The sequence below is a fragment of the Apaloderma vittatum genome, unplaced genomic scaffold (genome assembly GCF_000703405.1).
Source record: "Apaloderma vittatum isolate BGI_N311 unplaced genomic scaffold, ASM70340v1 scaffold719, whole genome shotgun sequence".
Taxonomy (NCBI): domain Eukaryota; kingdom Metazoa; phylum Chordata; class Aves; order Trogoniformes; family Trogonidae; genus Apaloderma; species Apaloderma vittatum.
The window spans coordinates 69,052-86,014 of record NW_009735627.1 but is presented as its reverse complement, the minus strand read 5'-3'; the positions used below and the strand labels follow the sequence as shown (position 1 = coordinate 86,014).

The window sequence follows — 16,963 nt, the reverse complement described above, 5'->3', positions numbered from 1 at the left end:
AAATCCAACTTTAATTAAGTGGTTTAGTTAATTAAGGAGGTGAATTAGTTAAGAAGGTGAAAGAAACTACATACATAATAGGCAAAGTACCACTACAAAGTAATCATTGGCCAAAGTATCAGTCAATCAGCACAATAAAATAATATAATGAGTTAAACTGACCGTTGTTATAGGCCACTCTGTCTTTCTCAAGACCAGCTAATACCCAGCAGTTATGATTCTGCTCTGGTAACACCTTGCAAACTGCTGAACCCAGCCACTGCCCCTTATCAGCACACTGCTAAGCTCTCATTTGAACGCAGGGATCTCAGAAACCTAGGGTAGAAGTTGGCTGTCACAGCTGAGTTATCAGGCAAGAATCATGGGACCTAAGATTAGGCCATAAATATCATATAAATGTAGTTTCACTCTTTGATCTTAATTGATGAATTTTCAATATGAAGAAAGAACGGGAATGAAACGAAAAAGAGTGGTAAGTGAGAAGTCTCTACAAAATTCCATGTGGGATAGAGAAGACGTATATAGAACTATTTGTTATGTCTCAAAAAAACTCCCAAGGAAGTAACCAGTGAACTACCAGAGAGCAAAATAAAGTCACTTTTTTACATAGCACATAACTGAAATATAATTCTACTGTTGTAGGCTACCATGAAAACTAGGGAAAAAAAGAGTTGAAAATCAGATATAAAAATCTGAGAGTGAGAACACACATCATACAATATAAGGGAGAATAAGCTGTATTCTGCATACAACACCAGTAAATCAAACTTCTGCATCAAATACAAGCCTTTGTTACCTTGATGCTAGCCCCAGAAGACAGGAGTCATCAGTAAAAAAAAACAAAACCAAGAATTATGTTAATAACAAAACTCGAGAACAAAAAGCAACTCATCTAGGTTTTCTGCATCGTTATCATTAAGATTAAACCGTTTGCAACTCAGATAAAGAATTCAAGACTGCTTGAATCTCTTACGATTCCTTCGCTGATCAGGAATTAAAATTCCCATCTGTTATCGCAATACTCACAAGTGGCACCAGGAACTGACTGGCAAATATTTTCTTCTATATATTAATGGAAAGGATTACATCTTCTGGAAGCAAATTCAGTGGTGATTGGTTGAAGAGTTCAACAGCTGCTTGCAAAATTACAGATCAAAGTCCTGACAATCCATAAACTTGATCTTCTCATAATTCAGAGCAAAAAGCTACTCCATCACCAGTCACTTACCCAATTCACCAAATAATAACGCAAGATACAAAACCAAACTTAAGTCTTTCCTCTAAACCTGAAAATAATGTGGTTTGATGATATTCTACCAACACTGCCATACTAGGATGAAATTATGATTTCTAATCAGGAATTTATTTTCATCTCTCTTTAAAAGAAAGTATGTTAGTGGAATTCTCTACTTCGAACTGCAAAAATCGATTACGATTTTTGTTTTGTAAGGCTATAGCTTTAATATAACCACCTCATTACAGATTGGAAGTTACTTGTCTTCAAAGGCTCTAAAGAAAGAATTTTAATGATTTCCACTACAGTCCCCACCGACGCTTGCTTCACAAGAACTGAGAACATTCAGCTGGTTCTAAACTAAAAGTAAAATTTTAAGACACGAAATTCTTGTTTCAAGACTTGGAGGTACAAGTATAGAGGTCATTCAGCAACTTGCCTGCTCAACGTTTCCATTCACTTTCCGTTTCAGAATCCAAAACTGACACAGGTCCCAAGATCAGGGTGGCAGATTTACAGTTGCAGCTGGGATGGCGAGGGACTCAGCACCTTTTTGGTTATCAAAAAAGTCTGAAGGGAATACTTGGAGGACACTGGTTGACCTCACTTCAAAAGCTGAGTGAACAATATCCTCGGAACCAAAGGAGTTCCCTACAAATTGCTGTCGCACAGACACACTTGGCATGGCACGAATCCAATGGGAAACACATATGCTCAAGTTGTCAAGACTCTCTATTTCTTTCAGTTCATAACTTCGGAAAGAAAAAGGGGACTCTTGTGGAAGAAACTACTCGTGTTATGGGAATCCAAGGAAATGTACCTGACCTCACTCGGTGTGTTAACCTTTTTGTTTTTCAGTCTTCTTCACCACAAGGAAAATCTAGCAGCCTGTGAGAACACGTGAATAACAGCAATCTTTTGCTAACCTCAAAAACGTTCTCTTCTTGAAATGCATCTGCCTCCTCTTCACCAATGAAAAAATGAAAGTCACTCTGAATGGCTCATGAAGCTGGCTCAAAGAATATAAGAAGAAAATCAAAACGAGGCAAAAATGGTTTGAATCAACAGAGCAGAAAATTGTCATGCATTTATGTCACCACAAACTGAAATTTCAGTACAACCACGTAATCCACAAACTATTCTCAGCTAAACTACTTGGAATAAAGGTATTTATTTCCATAAATATATACATAATCTCCTGTTAGAGTTCTCAATTTAATAAATACAATGCTACCCAGCTGTACCTCTAGGTCCCTCTGAAATGTCCTTATTATAAAATCACCTAATTAAAGCCACTTGCCTGATATTACACTTCCCTATATAAACCATGTATGTGATGCAGTTATTAATCAGTTTTGGTTTCCCAAAACGAAAATTTAGTCCCTTCTTTTAATAGTTGGCCACATAACAATTTCCTCAACAGCTATTGTGCAGAACTACTTTACCGCATTACTTTGTTCTTAGGTTTAAGAGATGCCAGTACACTGCAACAACATGGCTTTCTTTTAGAGAGAATCTATCTTCCATTTTCTACCGCATATCTTAATTCATTAACTTTATTGTTATCCACCTTCCTGGACTCTAAAGTATTACTCCCACCTCTGCCCCCAGAGGCAAATTAAACCTCTGTAAAAGTCCAGTTTGTCTTCTATCTGGAAAAAAATCTGTCTTTAATGAAGGTACCCCCTTCTGCTGGTAGTTCAGTGATTTTATTCCTAAATTGTTTTTAAGTCTAGGAGCGTGATCAGGTTTTGATTCTCACCTCATTAGCTTATTTCAGGATCTCCTTTTTAGAAATTTGTGTTGATTCTTCCAAAACAATTTTTAAGACATCAAGAGATTAGGTTGGTTTTTTGTTGTTTGGAATGGGGTGTAGCCCTGGGAGAGGAGGGGCTGGTTCTGTATCTGGTTGTACCTGGTTCTGCATGTGGATACCAGAGAAACTTTTGGTACGAGGGACTCTGTAATTACCTCATTTACAGCCCTGCATAGCTGTGTAAACAGAAAACATAATATTCACTACCTCCCTTAAAAATGCTTGAGAGGATTTGCTGTATTTCAAACAAAACTGTGCAAGCTCTTACTGGCCACCTGTTCAAATAGGAACCTCTTTTGTCATACACCACCTCTCCTGTGCTCAGTTATGCAGTCAGTGCCCCTTTGCTTGAGATACCTATCCATCGTTATCTGTGGTACAAAATAATATAAATGAAATCATTTAGTCTTTATGAAACTTCCAGTATCCATTAACTGCTCTTTCTATATGTTGATAATCCAAGCAGATTAATAATTTGTAGGCAGGCATCTTATTTCCAACAGTTTTAAAGAACTTCTTGCTATTTGGTTTTACTACATTCCAAGAACAATTGCTTCATAACGCCAATCATTGTTTCCAAACAGTCACTGTTATTTTTTGGTTATAGCTTAGAACTGTACCACCACTACCTCTTACCACGGAGATACCTGCACTACTTCGCACAGCTGGCTAAATAATCTTGATTCAGGAGTCTGTGCTGGGAATAAACATGGTCACTATGAAATATACTCTTGTCATACCAAATTAGAATTGAAGTAAAACTTGCTTTAGTGGTTTAATCCTTGAAAATTTGGGGATCTGATAATTTCTAGAGTCTAAAAAACCTCATATTTCAAATAATAATATTATTGGCTCTATCTACGTAGTTAAATATATCTACAATAATTTTTCATTCTCTGAAGTTGCTGTAATTTTTTCCAGGCCCTCTACCCATTACCACAGTTTCCTAAGTCACAACAACTTACAAGTTAACCAGACCACTTCTTTCAATAATGATGAAATAAACAAAATACATGGTAGAGATTGTGGCAAATCTGACAAACTACATTAGAGGTATTTCAGAAGATGATGTTATGACTTTGTGGAAGCTTACTTGCACAACAGATGGTGCCTATTAAATTCTGCAGACTACTCCTCAGAGAAAAGACTTTCTAATCAGTCAAAGGTGTTTTAACCTCCTAACTCCTGAGTTCATTCCATTACAAAATCAGGCAGCTTCAAACTGAAATACCCAGGACCCAATCCTACAGGTGGAGAGTACGAAGGCCACTTGCTCTAAGCTGAAATTTAAGCTAATGCTGTTAACTGAAAGAATTGTGCCCACTTCTCAGCTGATGACAGTTAGCCAAGAACCAGGTTGAGCTCTTCTATAGGGGTTATCTGTTCCTCACCAAAACAAGGGTAGAGTCTGCCGGCGAGGGACCTCCATGCTGTTCCTGCAAGGTCTGGTAAAAACTTTGTACAAATCCCTTTTCAACCCTTCCAGGTAGCCAAAATCATCTCATCACGCTTCTTGCTCGATGCAAATTTGTAAAAATCGTAAAGCTCAGTTGGTCACGGCTCAGGTTAAAGCCGACTGAGACAGTATTATCAGACTGATATAAACCAGGAATGAAGCAGGTAGTTGAATGTGAGCAGGATTGTATCTGCCTAAGAGTCCACTTTTTCCAAATTTAGATGTATCTTCCCTGAAATCCAAGCTTCCCTTTTTTTCCTATATATAGTTACTGTTGAATGCTTGCAGATCAAGAGAATTTTGCATTTGTTTTAACCACTTTCTTTGTGCCAGAGAATAAGGCTTTTTCATAAGGATATAGATGTTCTTTTTCCATCCCTGTCTTTTTCTCTTCAAAAGTAATTACTGAAGTGTGTACTAGCATTGCACTTAATAAAATAAATCCACAGCTTACTTAATGCAAATTAGAGAGGACCATAATTATAGTGCTGGCTGAGAGAAATGGCATTTTTGGAATTTAATTCCTTTTCTTGGTCTGGAAAAAGTGTGACTCAACCTTCAGCAGAATTTGCATCTTTGGAAAGACTAGAGACACAAGGACCCTTCCTATTTGTAATCCAGTAAGAAAGTGCAAAGATCTAGTAGTATTTGATTGCTTTTCATGGTTAGTTCCCAGTCTTCACAGAAAGTACCATCTATATCATCTAAAAAAACCAAATCCAGCCTCTAATGCACAGGTAGAGACAAAACTCATATATAGGCATCATTTGCCCACAAGTCTTCGAATAATGTTCTCAGAAAAATCAAACTAATGGTGGTTCTTATCTGCTTGGTACAAAGGTGCCTCTCCTGAAACAAAGTTGTTTTACACAGAAAAAAAACTAAGCCTGAAGAGGAAATGACACAGATCTGGCTGGTAAGACAGCAACTGTTCTGAATCATTAACACCAAGAGGTATTTATTGCACTTCTCTTAAAAAGTTGTAGCATTAAAGCATCATCGATCTGAGACTTCTGAAATAGTAACTTTGAAGTCACATGAGTAGTATCATTTTCCAGATCGATATGTATAATTAAACTAATACAGCGGAAAACAAGTAGTAATATCCACAAGCCTTACATAATTTATCTCCAATGAGCAGTGCCAAATAAAATTTTACAAACTATGAATTTACTAAGCAGTAGACAGGAGTGGAACATAGACTTTGTTTCAGGTTTACAAGGAGTGCTTTCATTTTCAGCAGAGATTTGAACCTATTACACGGAACTGGCAGGGCAGAACTTGCTCTTAGACTATAATTTCAAAGGGAACTTGTTTTTCCTTCCAATGTGTGTTTGCTCTAATGTATTCTAGTATCACAAGTTCTGTCAATTAATTCAGTAAATTTATTTTACAGTATTTGAAAGTTTATATTAATTCATATTAACAAATCAGTCAAGAGCTGATTTTAAGCCAGCTTATTTTGGGTCTGCTGTTGTATTTGAAACATGATTAGTTCAATATATTTGGGCAACAAGTAATAAAGAAAAATATGTTTGGTTAAAATTACTTTTGCTCTTGTTACCAATTCATAGGGTGAATCTTGGACTGAATTCAGACCTCAAAACTGCAGGGTTTTCATTCAGATTCTGAAACCACAGACCAGAACACACTTCATCCATGTCTCCTGTACTGAAAGGTTACGAAAATTTCTGTGGTTTTTTTTCCCCACTAGTTTCTGAAAGTGGTAGGATGCACCTTTTGGCAAAAAGTTGCCATTAGTTCACAAGTGGCTATAAAGCAATGCTTTGAATCTTTTTCACAATTTCAGATCTCCTTTTTTTAAAAATTTTTTCAAGGCTTCCCATCTCCAGAATAGTTAGGGAGATATTAAGCTTAAAAGAACATAAAAAATACATTTTGTAGCTATTTTTCCCATAGTCAAATAAACTTCGAAGAGCTACAGAATAGAAAATAAAATATCAATACGAAAGAAAGATTGCACGAGATGAAAAGTACAGATACCATTTAGCAACAAACAGGAAGAAATATTGAAAACCTTTTTGGTTTAAAAATGATACACACAATGAAACTAAAGCTTTAGTTTCAAGAATGTCAACAAATATCAACCATTTGTACTTCTTCACAAAAAATTATTTTCATGTAACCATATTAATTGTCAAGTGTTTGATACAAACCTTTTAACCTTGAAATGCTTCCTTTAAAGAACTGAACTGATGAAACATTCAATGCATGTCTGGTAATCTGATTTATCTCCCACTGAAGCCAGTTAATAATTTGCATCTTATTTTCAGTTTGAATTTTATAAGCTTTCACTTGAAGGTAAACACACTGTTAAAATGACCTCAAGGCTCAGAAACAAGAAATACAAAGTTCAGATCTGGTTTATCTGCTCCACACAAGAAATTAAAATTGTAATTAATTCATTTCCATCTTTCAGTCATACCTTCCCATTTCTGAATGTGGTTAACAGCATGTTTTTAACTGCAACATATAGTTCCTGGGGGTCTAGTTATTTCTGTATACTATGCATACAACATGTTTTATAAATCCTTGACAGTACTGATTAAAATCATGTATAAGTAGCAAATTTTTTAACGCCTATTAGTCCTTGACATTGCAACTTGTCCCCTATAACATACACAGTAAAAGGAGATTTTTCTGAAGAAACTGTGAGAAAGTATGCTTTATAACCTTAACATAAATACAGGCTCCAAAGAGACAAATTGCATTATTTTCTAATTTCTTTAAAATACTAAGTGTTTATAATATCGATTTCTTCATAATAAATGAATGACTGAAGAGATACAGCTTTTTCACACATGCCAAAGTCAGCAACATGTCTCATTATTTGCAGTTCTTTACGCAAGGACCATTTGCAGGAAATTATATTTATCAAGCAGTCTTCTTTCCGTGCTCGATATCACCCATCTGCATACAGCAATATTTTTCAATTGACTGCAAATCAAAACTGGATAAATAAATGACAAAGGATTAATTTTTTTTTAAGCCATTACTCTTACAATGTTATACCCCCTATTAAAATATCATTAGTCAGAGTAAACAACACTATTTCCTCGCTAATTTGCTTTCTGAAATCCCATCCAGCAGCAAAGCAAGCACTTGCTCGTTCGTTTCTTTTGCCAAACCACACAATGGCCACTTTACAATGCTTTTTGTTGGTTTTAGCCTTTACTTTCCTTTGGCAAAACAGAAATATATTATTTACCCTTAATTAAGGGCACAGAACATTAATAAAAATCAAAATGAGCATGCATCCTGCATTCAGGGCAAGTTAACTCATAACTCTTGCACTTGTTGACCTTGTTGTCCTGCTTTAAGCACTGGGCAAAAAGTTCATATACACAGATTCCTGCTTGCTTACAACGGAGAAAAAAATCAACTTTAAACAACACCAGTCATCCAGGCTGACAGCTGGCAGTTTGAACACTGGCTTATTAACATTTGATTCCACATGAGAACCTAAACATAAGATTTTGAGAGGAAAAATAAGATATGAGAAACATCATACAAAGGAAATTCACCTGGTTTCTTTTACCAACTACTCCTAAAAACAAACTCAGTGTGCCAAGTCACAAAAATACTTAAACAGAGAGCCCCTTACAATCCAGGGGAGGCTTCAAGACTACCAAGAATTTAAGAGTAAGGGAGTTTCACCAGTTTTGCTCCACCACTAACTGGTGTCTCAGAGCTGTCTGATAGAGGTAAGGCTGACAGCAGAAGCAGTGCTCAACAACTTCTGAAAATCTGCTTGAGAATTTACAAGTTTCTGCCTTACCTATCAGAAAATAAATTAGAGGGAAGGAGAGTGATCAGAGAGAAAGAATGGGAGTAACTTCATTATATACTTAAATGTAGTCAAGTAGTTTTCTCCAACTATGTGAAAGACCTTTTTCCCCTTCAAGAGAAAGCTGCTTTTCTTACATGGACTCAATGGGTTGGTTTGTCCTTCACAGCTTAAGAGGCTGTTTCAGCTACTAACTGCTTCTGCTTAGGGAGAAAAAAATATTTATTCCACAAGCACAGCTCTCCGCCTTTAAAATGTAGAAAGGTCAGAGTGCTTGTGGAGTTTTCCGTTTGTTTTCTATCAATAACAGAAGGCAAAAGCAGACAGTAACGCAGATACCCAACTCAGCTCTAAATCCACAGAGCTCCAGAAATGGAAACAGCCTGGTTGTCATAGCAGCAGAGCATGATACCTGAGCTAATTACTCAGTCTGAGAGGCAGAGCTAATTAGCCCAGATGCAGCATCATCCTGACACAGTTATAATCCTTGTGGGACCTGGGCACACATACTGCTGATTAGACACTTCAGCTTGCTCCTAACTAGCTCAGAGATCTCAGCGTCATATGCTGTGCTTTGCATATATGTTCAAAAAAAAAAAGGCAAAAAAAAAAAAGGAAAAATATGTTCCTACAAGGCAGCAATGGAAAGATCTCCCACAAAACCCCATAAAAGTCTGAACGCTGATCTGCAGCTGTTTTGCACACCTGTATCCACAATGCTACAGACCAAACTACAACGTGTGAAATGGACACCACCTCCCGCCAAGTGAAAGTTATTTGAAAAATTGCTTTTATCATTACGACAAGCAACATCAAAAAAGTTCCCTGTTATCTGAAAATACAAACCCCTAAATTAACTTCCTGACAGAGAAGTAAAAAGGTAAATACACCACCACCTGCTTTACAGATTGTGAATACCGGGGAAAACAAGCACTACTGCCAACCAACCAAGGCGATTTTTTTCAAGGATCTGAAAAACAGTATTGATTTGATGTTTTACCAAGAAGAAAAAGTATTTTAAAACAAATATTTTCATCTTTCTAAGGCACTATCTGATACAAGAACCTCCGTCTAGAAGCAGCAATGCATTTTAAAAGGCTAGGAAACAAAATGTGAGTAGGTGAATTATCACCCTTTGCTAAACCTTTTCCTGCCACAGAAATACAATGTAACATCGTGGAGAATCCTACGCAGACAAACAGTGAAATGTCTGTATTCTTGAACAAAAAAAACAAATAGCAAGATAAAGGAAAAAAACTTTAAGGAACTATTTTCACTTCTTTGTAATCAAAATCAGCAAAGGCAACAAACGTACAGATTGAGTAGGTAAACTAGTGGAAACATGACACGAGAAAAGATTTTTGACTCCTGTGTAAATCTACTTATTGAACTGAGATTTTGTTAGTTCAACAGGACAAACTTCTAATTTATTCCAAATGATCCCTTAAAACCGAGAAAGATTACTGAAGCCACGCTAAAACCAAATCTCTCATGTTTTAATGGACATTATCGTATGAACCAGAACACATTATACAGCAAGCAATTGATTAAACAGGTACTCAGAAAAGCTGACAAAGGATAGACGTTTTTGAAAATTTGGTTTACATTTATTCAAGTTTAAGTTGCACAGATCTAAGTTCATCTACAAAATTCATTAATTTTACAATTTTTTAGTGTTAATAATTTACGTAACACGCCTGCTTATTCGTATTTACAAGAGATCACTTCTCATTTCAGGAACACCTCTAAGCAAAGCTGGAGGATACTAAGAGGTTCATTGAAGCATATGTGCTGCCCAAGAGAATGAGATAAACATATGAAAATCAATGTTTCTCTAAACAGAAAGGTATTTTTGTCAGAGTCAATACTGTTGCTAAATAAAACAGTTTGGTGCCTAAATGATTTCTAACTCAAGACAGAGAACAGGCACACACTCTTCACCTGCTTAAAACTTTTGAAAGAAATGTCAGGCTAAGTGTATTCAACATATATTTAGCTATCAAGTAATTCTAAGCACTGTTTAAATGGTAAATTTATAAACCTAGTATCATTTTCAAAGTTTGCTGATGAACCTCCTCCTCCCTTCAAGTTACTGATCACAAAGTTAGATACATTATCAGTAAGGATTTAGATCCAACATTGGGAAAGAAGGCTGGAGAATCTGAGACAATATTAGTGGAGCAAGCTGAAAAGAAGAAAATTAGGGAATACTAAGGAAGACAAAGCAGCCACTGAGGTTCAGGAGGAGCTGCTATTTATCAGAAATGGAAACAAACAAGAATGTCAACAAAATCTTTAAAGGGAAAAAAAAATGGCATAAGATAATCTTCCCATGAAAAAGAAACTTGGTCTCCCTCACAAAATACAGAATATCTCCAGATTTCCACAGCTCATTTCTCTTAAGAACAGCTTAGCACGCATTTTACCCTAAGAGGACTATCAATAAAATCCAGTCTCTTCCAATACAAGTTTTTATTTATTCTAGAAAACAGATATACTACTGGAAACTGGAAAGAATAGAACTGTTTACCAGGATTTTAACCCTGTTTTACAGCTGTTATTTTACCCACTGCAAAAATCCCAACACAGAAATAAATCCCCCAAACATACTATAACCTCAGGGGACAAGCTATTTTTGTTTCCTTTCTTGTACCATTGCTGTTTGGGACCAGAAAGCTACTCAAGCAGCTCAGCAGAGAGGTATCAGGACAAAGCAGAGCATTGAAAATTGACAGAAGGTCACCATTAAAAAAAAAAACAACCAAAGAAAAAAAAATCAACATAAAAAAAAGTAAATTACATCAGCCACTTGAAGCAGTGCTGCTGCTGCTTCACAGCCAATAACAAAAAGCTTTTCTGGGAAGCAATTGATACAGCAGCATATGGCTGACAGTGGGCATTCAGCCTGCATCAGTTGGTAACAAGAGGTTTAAAAAATATGAATCTTCTGAGATTATAAGAGGGCTGCTCTCTCTAACAAGGAGCAGGAAAGCAAGCAGAAATTACAGAGCAGCAGGAGAATGAAACGAGATGCCTCCACCTAAAGCTTGCATCAACAGGAATAAAAACACATGGCCAAGGATCCCTTTAAGTGTAATGCTGCCCAAATTCTTAGAAAGAAGCTTGTGGGGATTTTTTTCATATACATCTTTAGAAGAGTGTTAAAAATGCAAAGAGGAAACAACTGCTTTCACATAAGCTGCCAAACAAATCTGAAAAATAGTTTAGGGAATCTGAGTGAACAGTTCAGACACTGACATGGGCTGCTAATCTAAACTCTTAAGCTTCAGTCCTTTCACAGTATGCCTCCAGAGCTTCAGCCTTTCATATCATCCACAAAACAAGTTTATTTCCTTAAGTCATGAAAAAGTGTTGCTGAAGCTGCTGACTGCATGTTTCTTTTCTCTGATGCTTTTAACTGTACTTGAGACTTCATCTTAAGAAGGAAGAAAAGAGACTCCTACACGGATCATTTGATGTCTAAAGGTATATTCCCATCCTGGTTATAAAATGAAGAAAAATAATTTCTGAATTGTGGATTATTTTCAACTCTACTCAAAGCAAATTATATGAAGCATTAGGACACAGTAAATAGTTTGGTTCTGGGTGCTGTAGAGAGTAGAGCTCTGTCTCTCTTTTTAAGGCTGAGTTAACTGAGAAAAGACAACACATGAAAAATTCATTAGAAGGTACAGTGTGGCAAGAGAATGTGAGAAAGACTGACTGCTGTGTGCCTGCTAATGGAGACTGCTTAAATGGGGTATAAAAGGCAGGCTACTTGCTGCTGACTTGATACAATATTACAGGGGAAGAAAAAAGATTTGGTGCTTCCAGAAGAAATCTTTCTCGCTAACTGAAGTCAGCTGAAGGCTGACTCCTTCCTCTTCAGTTTAAAAAACCCTCTTCAGTTTAAAAAACTCTTTTCCTAAAAAGAAAAAAAAAAAGCAAAGTTATATAGCTACACCTACTAATTCTTGTAAAAAAACCCCAACAGGTAAGAAGCTGAAAGGGGAAGTAAAGATAACACCTACCTTGATTAACAGATCTTTTGCCTCCTTCTGCTGACGAGTAGAGTGTCTCTGTGAGGATTTGTCCACTTTAGGATGATGACAGGAAAGTCAGAAAAACAAAGGGTAGGTCCTTGACAAACAAATCCTAAATAAAATTATTCTTGAATGTAGACAATACTTCTATACAGACCATGCATAGGAGGAGAACCAATCCACGCGTCTCCCACATCTTTACAGCATTTGCATGAACAAACGTTTGTACGACTGTCAGATTTATTCTAAACAACGTGATGCCAACGTTCTGTACCTCGACATCCTGAACACTGGATAAAGAAGTTGATTAAATCCAGAAGTGCTATGTCCCTGTCTTGTTTATATGATTCAATCCAGTCGTCCACCACAGACTGTCAAGAAAAAAAGAATACTTATCAGAGACTCTTAAAAAATGTTTTATTAAAGGCAAATGACGTATTCTTTTCAGAATATAATTTTATAAATGAGCATTTATTTTCCATAATTATAAATGTATACAAATTCAGAAATCTATACACCTTCTCTCAGGGTGGAGACAGAACAAATCTTGTTAGAGAACAGAACTATACGCATCGTTTTCTGGTATTATAATTGTATAAGCAAGAGTTCAAACTGAAATTACTGAAACCCCTCAAAACTCTACTTACAGAATTTATCTTCAAAACTGTGTTAAAAAAACCAGACACTGACTCTGTTCAGAATGATCAACATATATTACCAGAAAAATGATGACTAGAAACGCTTTGGGATAAAAACTGAATTTAGTTTACCTCTCAGCATTTATAAAGGTATTCACAATGTAGTGTATCAGTCATTCAGAAACACTGCACATAGTTCAAGAAGACTGAATGCAATGAGAATACCTGGTAAATAAAAATAATACAAGGAAGTTGGTCTTGCACGGGTTGGGAGTCATGAAACCACCTGAATCACAGTATCCGAAGCTGACTCACAGTTTCAAACTGTAAGTAGCAAGAAGATGCTTTTATAATCACTCAAACACAGGCGTAGCACAGTCATTATTATGAATAATAGCAGGGAGGAGGACAGAAAGCATACAGGTGTCAAAATCGTTTGTCATTTGTCACAAACTAATCTCTGGGGACAGAAAATGTGCCTCAGTAGCTTGATGAGAAAGGGCAGTAAATTAGTTTTGCCAGCCAACATAAAAGTGCAATCACAGCGTCAGAAAGAGTTAATGGCAGATATACATCAGCTGAAAGGAATGCAGCAAAGCCTATAGCTGCTTCCCATACAGACACTGTAACCCACAGAACCCTGTCAGAGCTGCACAGACCCATAATTTTTAAAACTCCAGATGTAGGTAAAATGAAGCAGCGAGGACAAAGCAAATAAAATAACTACAAAAATTCCTAAAAACTGTCCTAGAAAAACAAGTCTTACATAAGGTCCTTCTTCAGCCAGCTTTATACTTAAGGAAGACAAGTGTGGCTTCCCTTCATGTTACTAGAATACAGTATTTCAAACTCCTCAGTTACATAAACACTGAAGGTAAGGAATCGTGTATATTTATCCAGCTTCAAAATTGTGTTAAAAACCCCAAACGTTGTGACTTAATTCAGAATGGCCAACGTTGTTTGTTTTACTTATTTTACGATAAATGTTTACTATGTTGTACTTACTTTATGAGAAAAAAAAATCTTCACTATTCCATCTATGTGATAGCACTCATTAAGAGAAGCTTGATTATGCTATCAGAGTACACCTTGCAAGTGAGTTAGTTTATTTTGGAGATTTCAGGTTTACAATAGATTTCTCTAATTTTAAAAATCCTAAACACACACGCACCACCACCATCCTCATGCAGCCAGCTTCCAACCATGCTGCAAAAGAACGAATAGGAAAGACAAAATCCAAACAATCTAACACCTTAGAAAAACTTGGCCTCTCTCTAAACTAGTAGATATAACGAAAGGATCTTGAAAAATCCCTCTGCGGTTTCTAGCTTACCCAAGTGCAAACTCTCTTGATTGGCAGTGGGACCTTAGCAAGTGTGCAAGAGAGAAGGGAAGCAGCACGATACTAGTGACAGCACAACTCTCTGAACTGAGTCAAAAACACTCCATGGTTGACACAGATCACTATTTTCATTCTTAACCCAAGACAGGATGAGACTATCAGTATTATCACGTTATTCAACAACCAACAGGAGCATCCAGACATTCAATTTGCCAGAAAACTAACTTTTTTTTGTCTACCAATACACACACATATGCACACCCAATAGGAGAAGCAATCTTAAAAAGAGGTCCATCCAGGACTTAGAAGAAATTAAAGAAGTAGTCTTGGCTTCTAATTAATCTTCACACATGCTGAGGAAACTTGAAGCAGCAGCACAAAACCAGTTACGTAGAATGCTTCACGCTTACACTGCCATGAATTTAGACCTGTTCCTGTAAGTACCATTTCAATCAATCAGCAGAATTCTCCAGGGCACATAAAACCAAATATAAAAATTATTTTCCAAACCAAATATTGACAAAGTTTAATGACCAGACTGCCGGCGTACTACCAACTTAAAAGATTTGTTTGAACAGCAATATTACCGTAGATATCAGAACAATACGCGATTGCCAGCAGCTATTTTTTTCACTTTAGAAAATAGCAGCTGTGCTGGGTCAGACCACAGGTTCACCTGCCCAAACAGGTTTCATAAATGTAGAGAAAAGCATAAGAATAGGGCAAGAACACACTGATACTGCTGAGTTACTCTCCCAGACCCTTAAGACCCTCTCATGAATGTGTCTGTCTAAATCAGGAAGTTTTATGCCTACAGCATTTTGCGGCAATGTGTCTCAAGGGTTAATTATGTAAAAAAAATAATAAATTTGTTCTGTTCTCACCTTGCCAATTGCTAGATCTATCCAATTTGACCTAATTCTTATGGAAGAAGAGAAAACAAACCTCAAGCTCCTATCTGTAATTTCCATGCTTCTGTCTGGTCACCTCTTTTCAGGCAGAATAACCCTACTCTGTGCCATGTGGCTTGCACAGAAATACTTCCATGTCTTTATCTTTGCTCAACACTTGTCACATATCTCTTAACAGTTTCTGAAGTCTATTATATTTTTATTTGAGCCTGGGAAATCTCAGATGCTTTTCCTGATTGTTAACCAACATCTGTGCACTGTCCACAGGCTAGTTTCATATAAATCATTCCCTCTAGAAGCATGGTTGGCCTGAGAGATTCCTTTCCACATTCAGTCCTACTCCTGTTTCATGCAAGAGCATCCTGCCCCTTGAGCTGTACCACTGCAACTGTGCTATAAATACGGCCAGTGAATCCATCTGGAGAAAAGGAAAAAAGAGGAGTCAAAAGACCTGGAGGAATATATCTTACAGTTGTGTTTCTGCTTCTTTTAAACAATTATTTAATTGGTTTTTGCAGTGCTACCTCAAAACCATGGCATCAGTGCAGCTCATCTACCATCTCCTCCTATTTTTTGTCTCTTTATACAAAAAGAATTGTGAGGGACACTCTATGTCCTCGGGCACTGAGGGCCCACTCTGTCCTACCTACTACGGCACATGCATTTTCAACTCAGAAACATAATGCAATTCACCGAAAAATAAAGACAAGCAGCTGATTCCAGACTCGTGGACCAAACCTGAGGCAATGTGGTCTTCAGTGGCAGCAGTTAGATAAAGAAAACAAGAGGGGTATTTTCACTGTTTCCAAATCAAAACAACACCCACAGATCTACATCGTTCAACCCCTCATGCACATTTGGCATGCTCGTTGGTAATTTTTGTTAAAGATTACAGTTTAAGGCAACAGGAGATAATGAAGCCAGACTACATATGCTACAACAGTTGGAACTTAATCAAACTGTTGACTTTTGATGTAACAGAAAAGAGCTATAAAAACTGAACACACCAAGATGAAAAAATAAAAATTATACACGTCAAACCTAAAATAGAGACAAGTATCAACTGAATCGAGAAAACTCAGCAGTAATCCAAATACCAGGAAAAAGGTTGAATATGAGTGGAAAAGAAATCAAACAACAGGCAATACTACAACAAATGGAGCAACACGCAATAGTTGCTAGAAAGGAATTATTTTGCATATATATGCACAGAGAGAAAGGCTCCCTGTTTCTAATAACAAGGATTTCTAGAATCCCCAGGTTACAGCAAACCCGTCAGGACAATTTTATCTTGTTAGGAGCCTTCATCCAGTCACCTCGTTTTCAAGAGCTTCTCAGCCATAAGCAAAAAGCAAACTCAGGGCAGCAATCCACATTTGGTCTCCATCTTGCCCAGAAATACCCTGACCTAGCCCCCTCCCTGTCACCTGTCCCAAACAGCATTCACGCTGCAGCAAAGGCACATGTGGTGACAGGAGGAGGGAAGGACCAGTCAGCTCTTTGCAAAGGACATAGCTACAAGCGGGCTCCATCCACCAAAAGAATTAATTCCCACGGGAGTCTCGTTGTTTACTTCTGCAAAACACTTATGAGAGATGGCAGGAATAGATTGCACGAGTTGGTCTGTTGGTACCCATCTGCTTCCAGATGTTCTTACCTTCAGATGCAGCAGAAAGCACGGATCTAGCATATGGAAATGTGCAGCTGCATGCTGG

General features: G+C 37.1%; 1 protein-coding gene across 1 annotated transcript in view; it reads right to left on the bottom strand.

The window, feature by feature from the left end:
- Window positions 1-16,963, bottom strand: part of LOC104279369 (cohesin subunit SA-1) — a gene marked incomplete at its 3' end in the record, with an annotated part of 136,558 nt that overhangs the window by 93,617 nt on the left and 25,978 nt on the right. Inside the window, exon 5 of the mRNA XM_009876635.1 lies at window positions 12,632-12,728. Within this exon, the coding sequence (XP_009874937.1) occupies window positions 12,632-12,728 (97 nt within the window). The remainder of the gene's footprint in view (window positions 1-12,631; window positions 12,729-16,963) is intronic.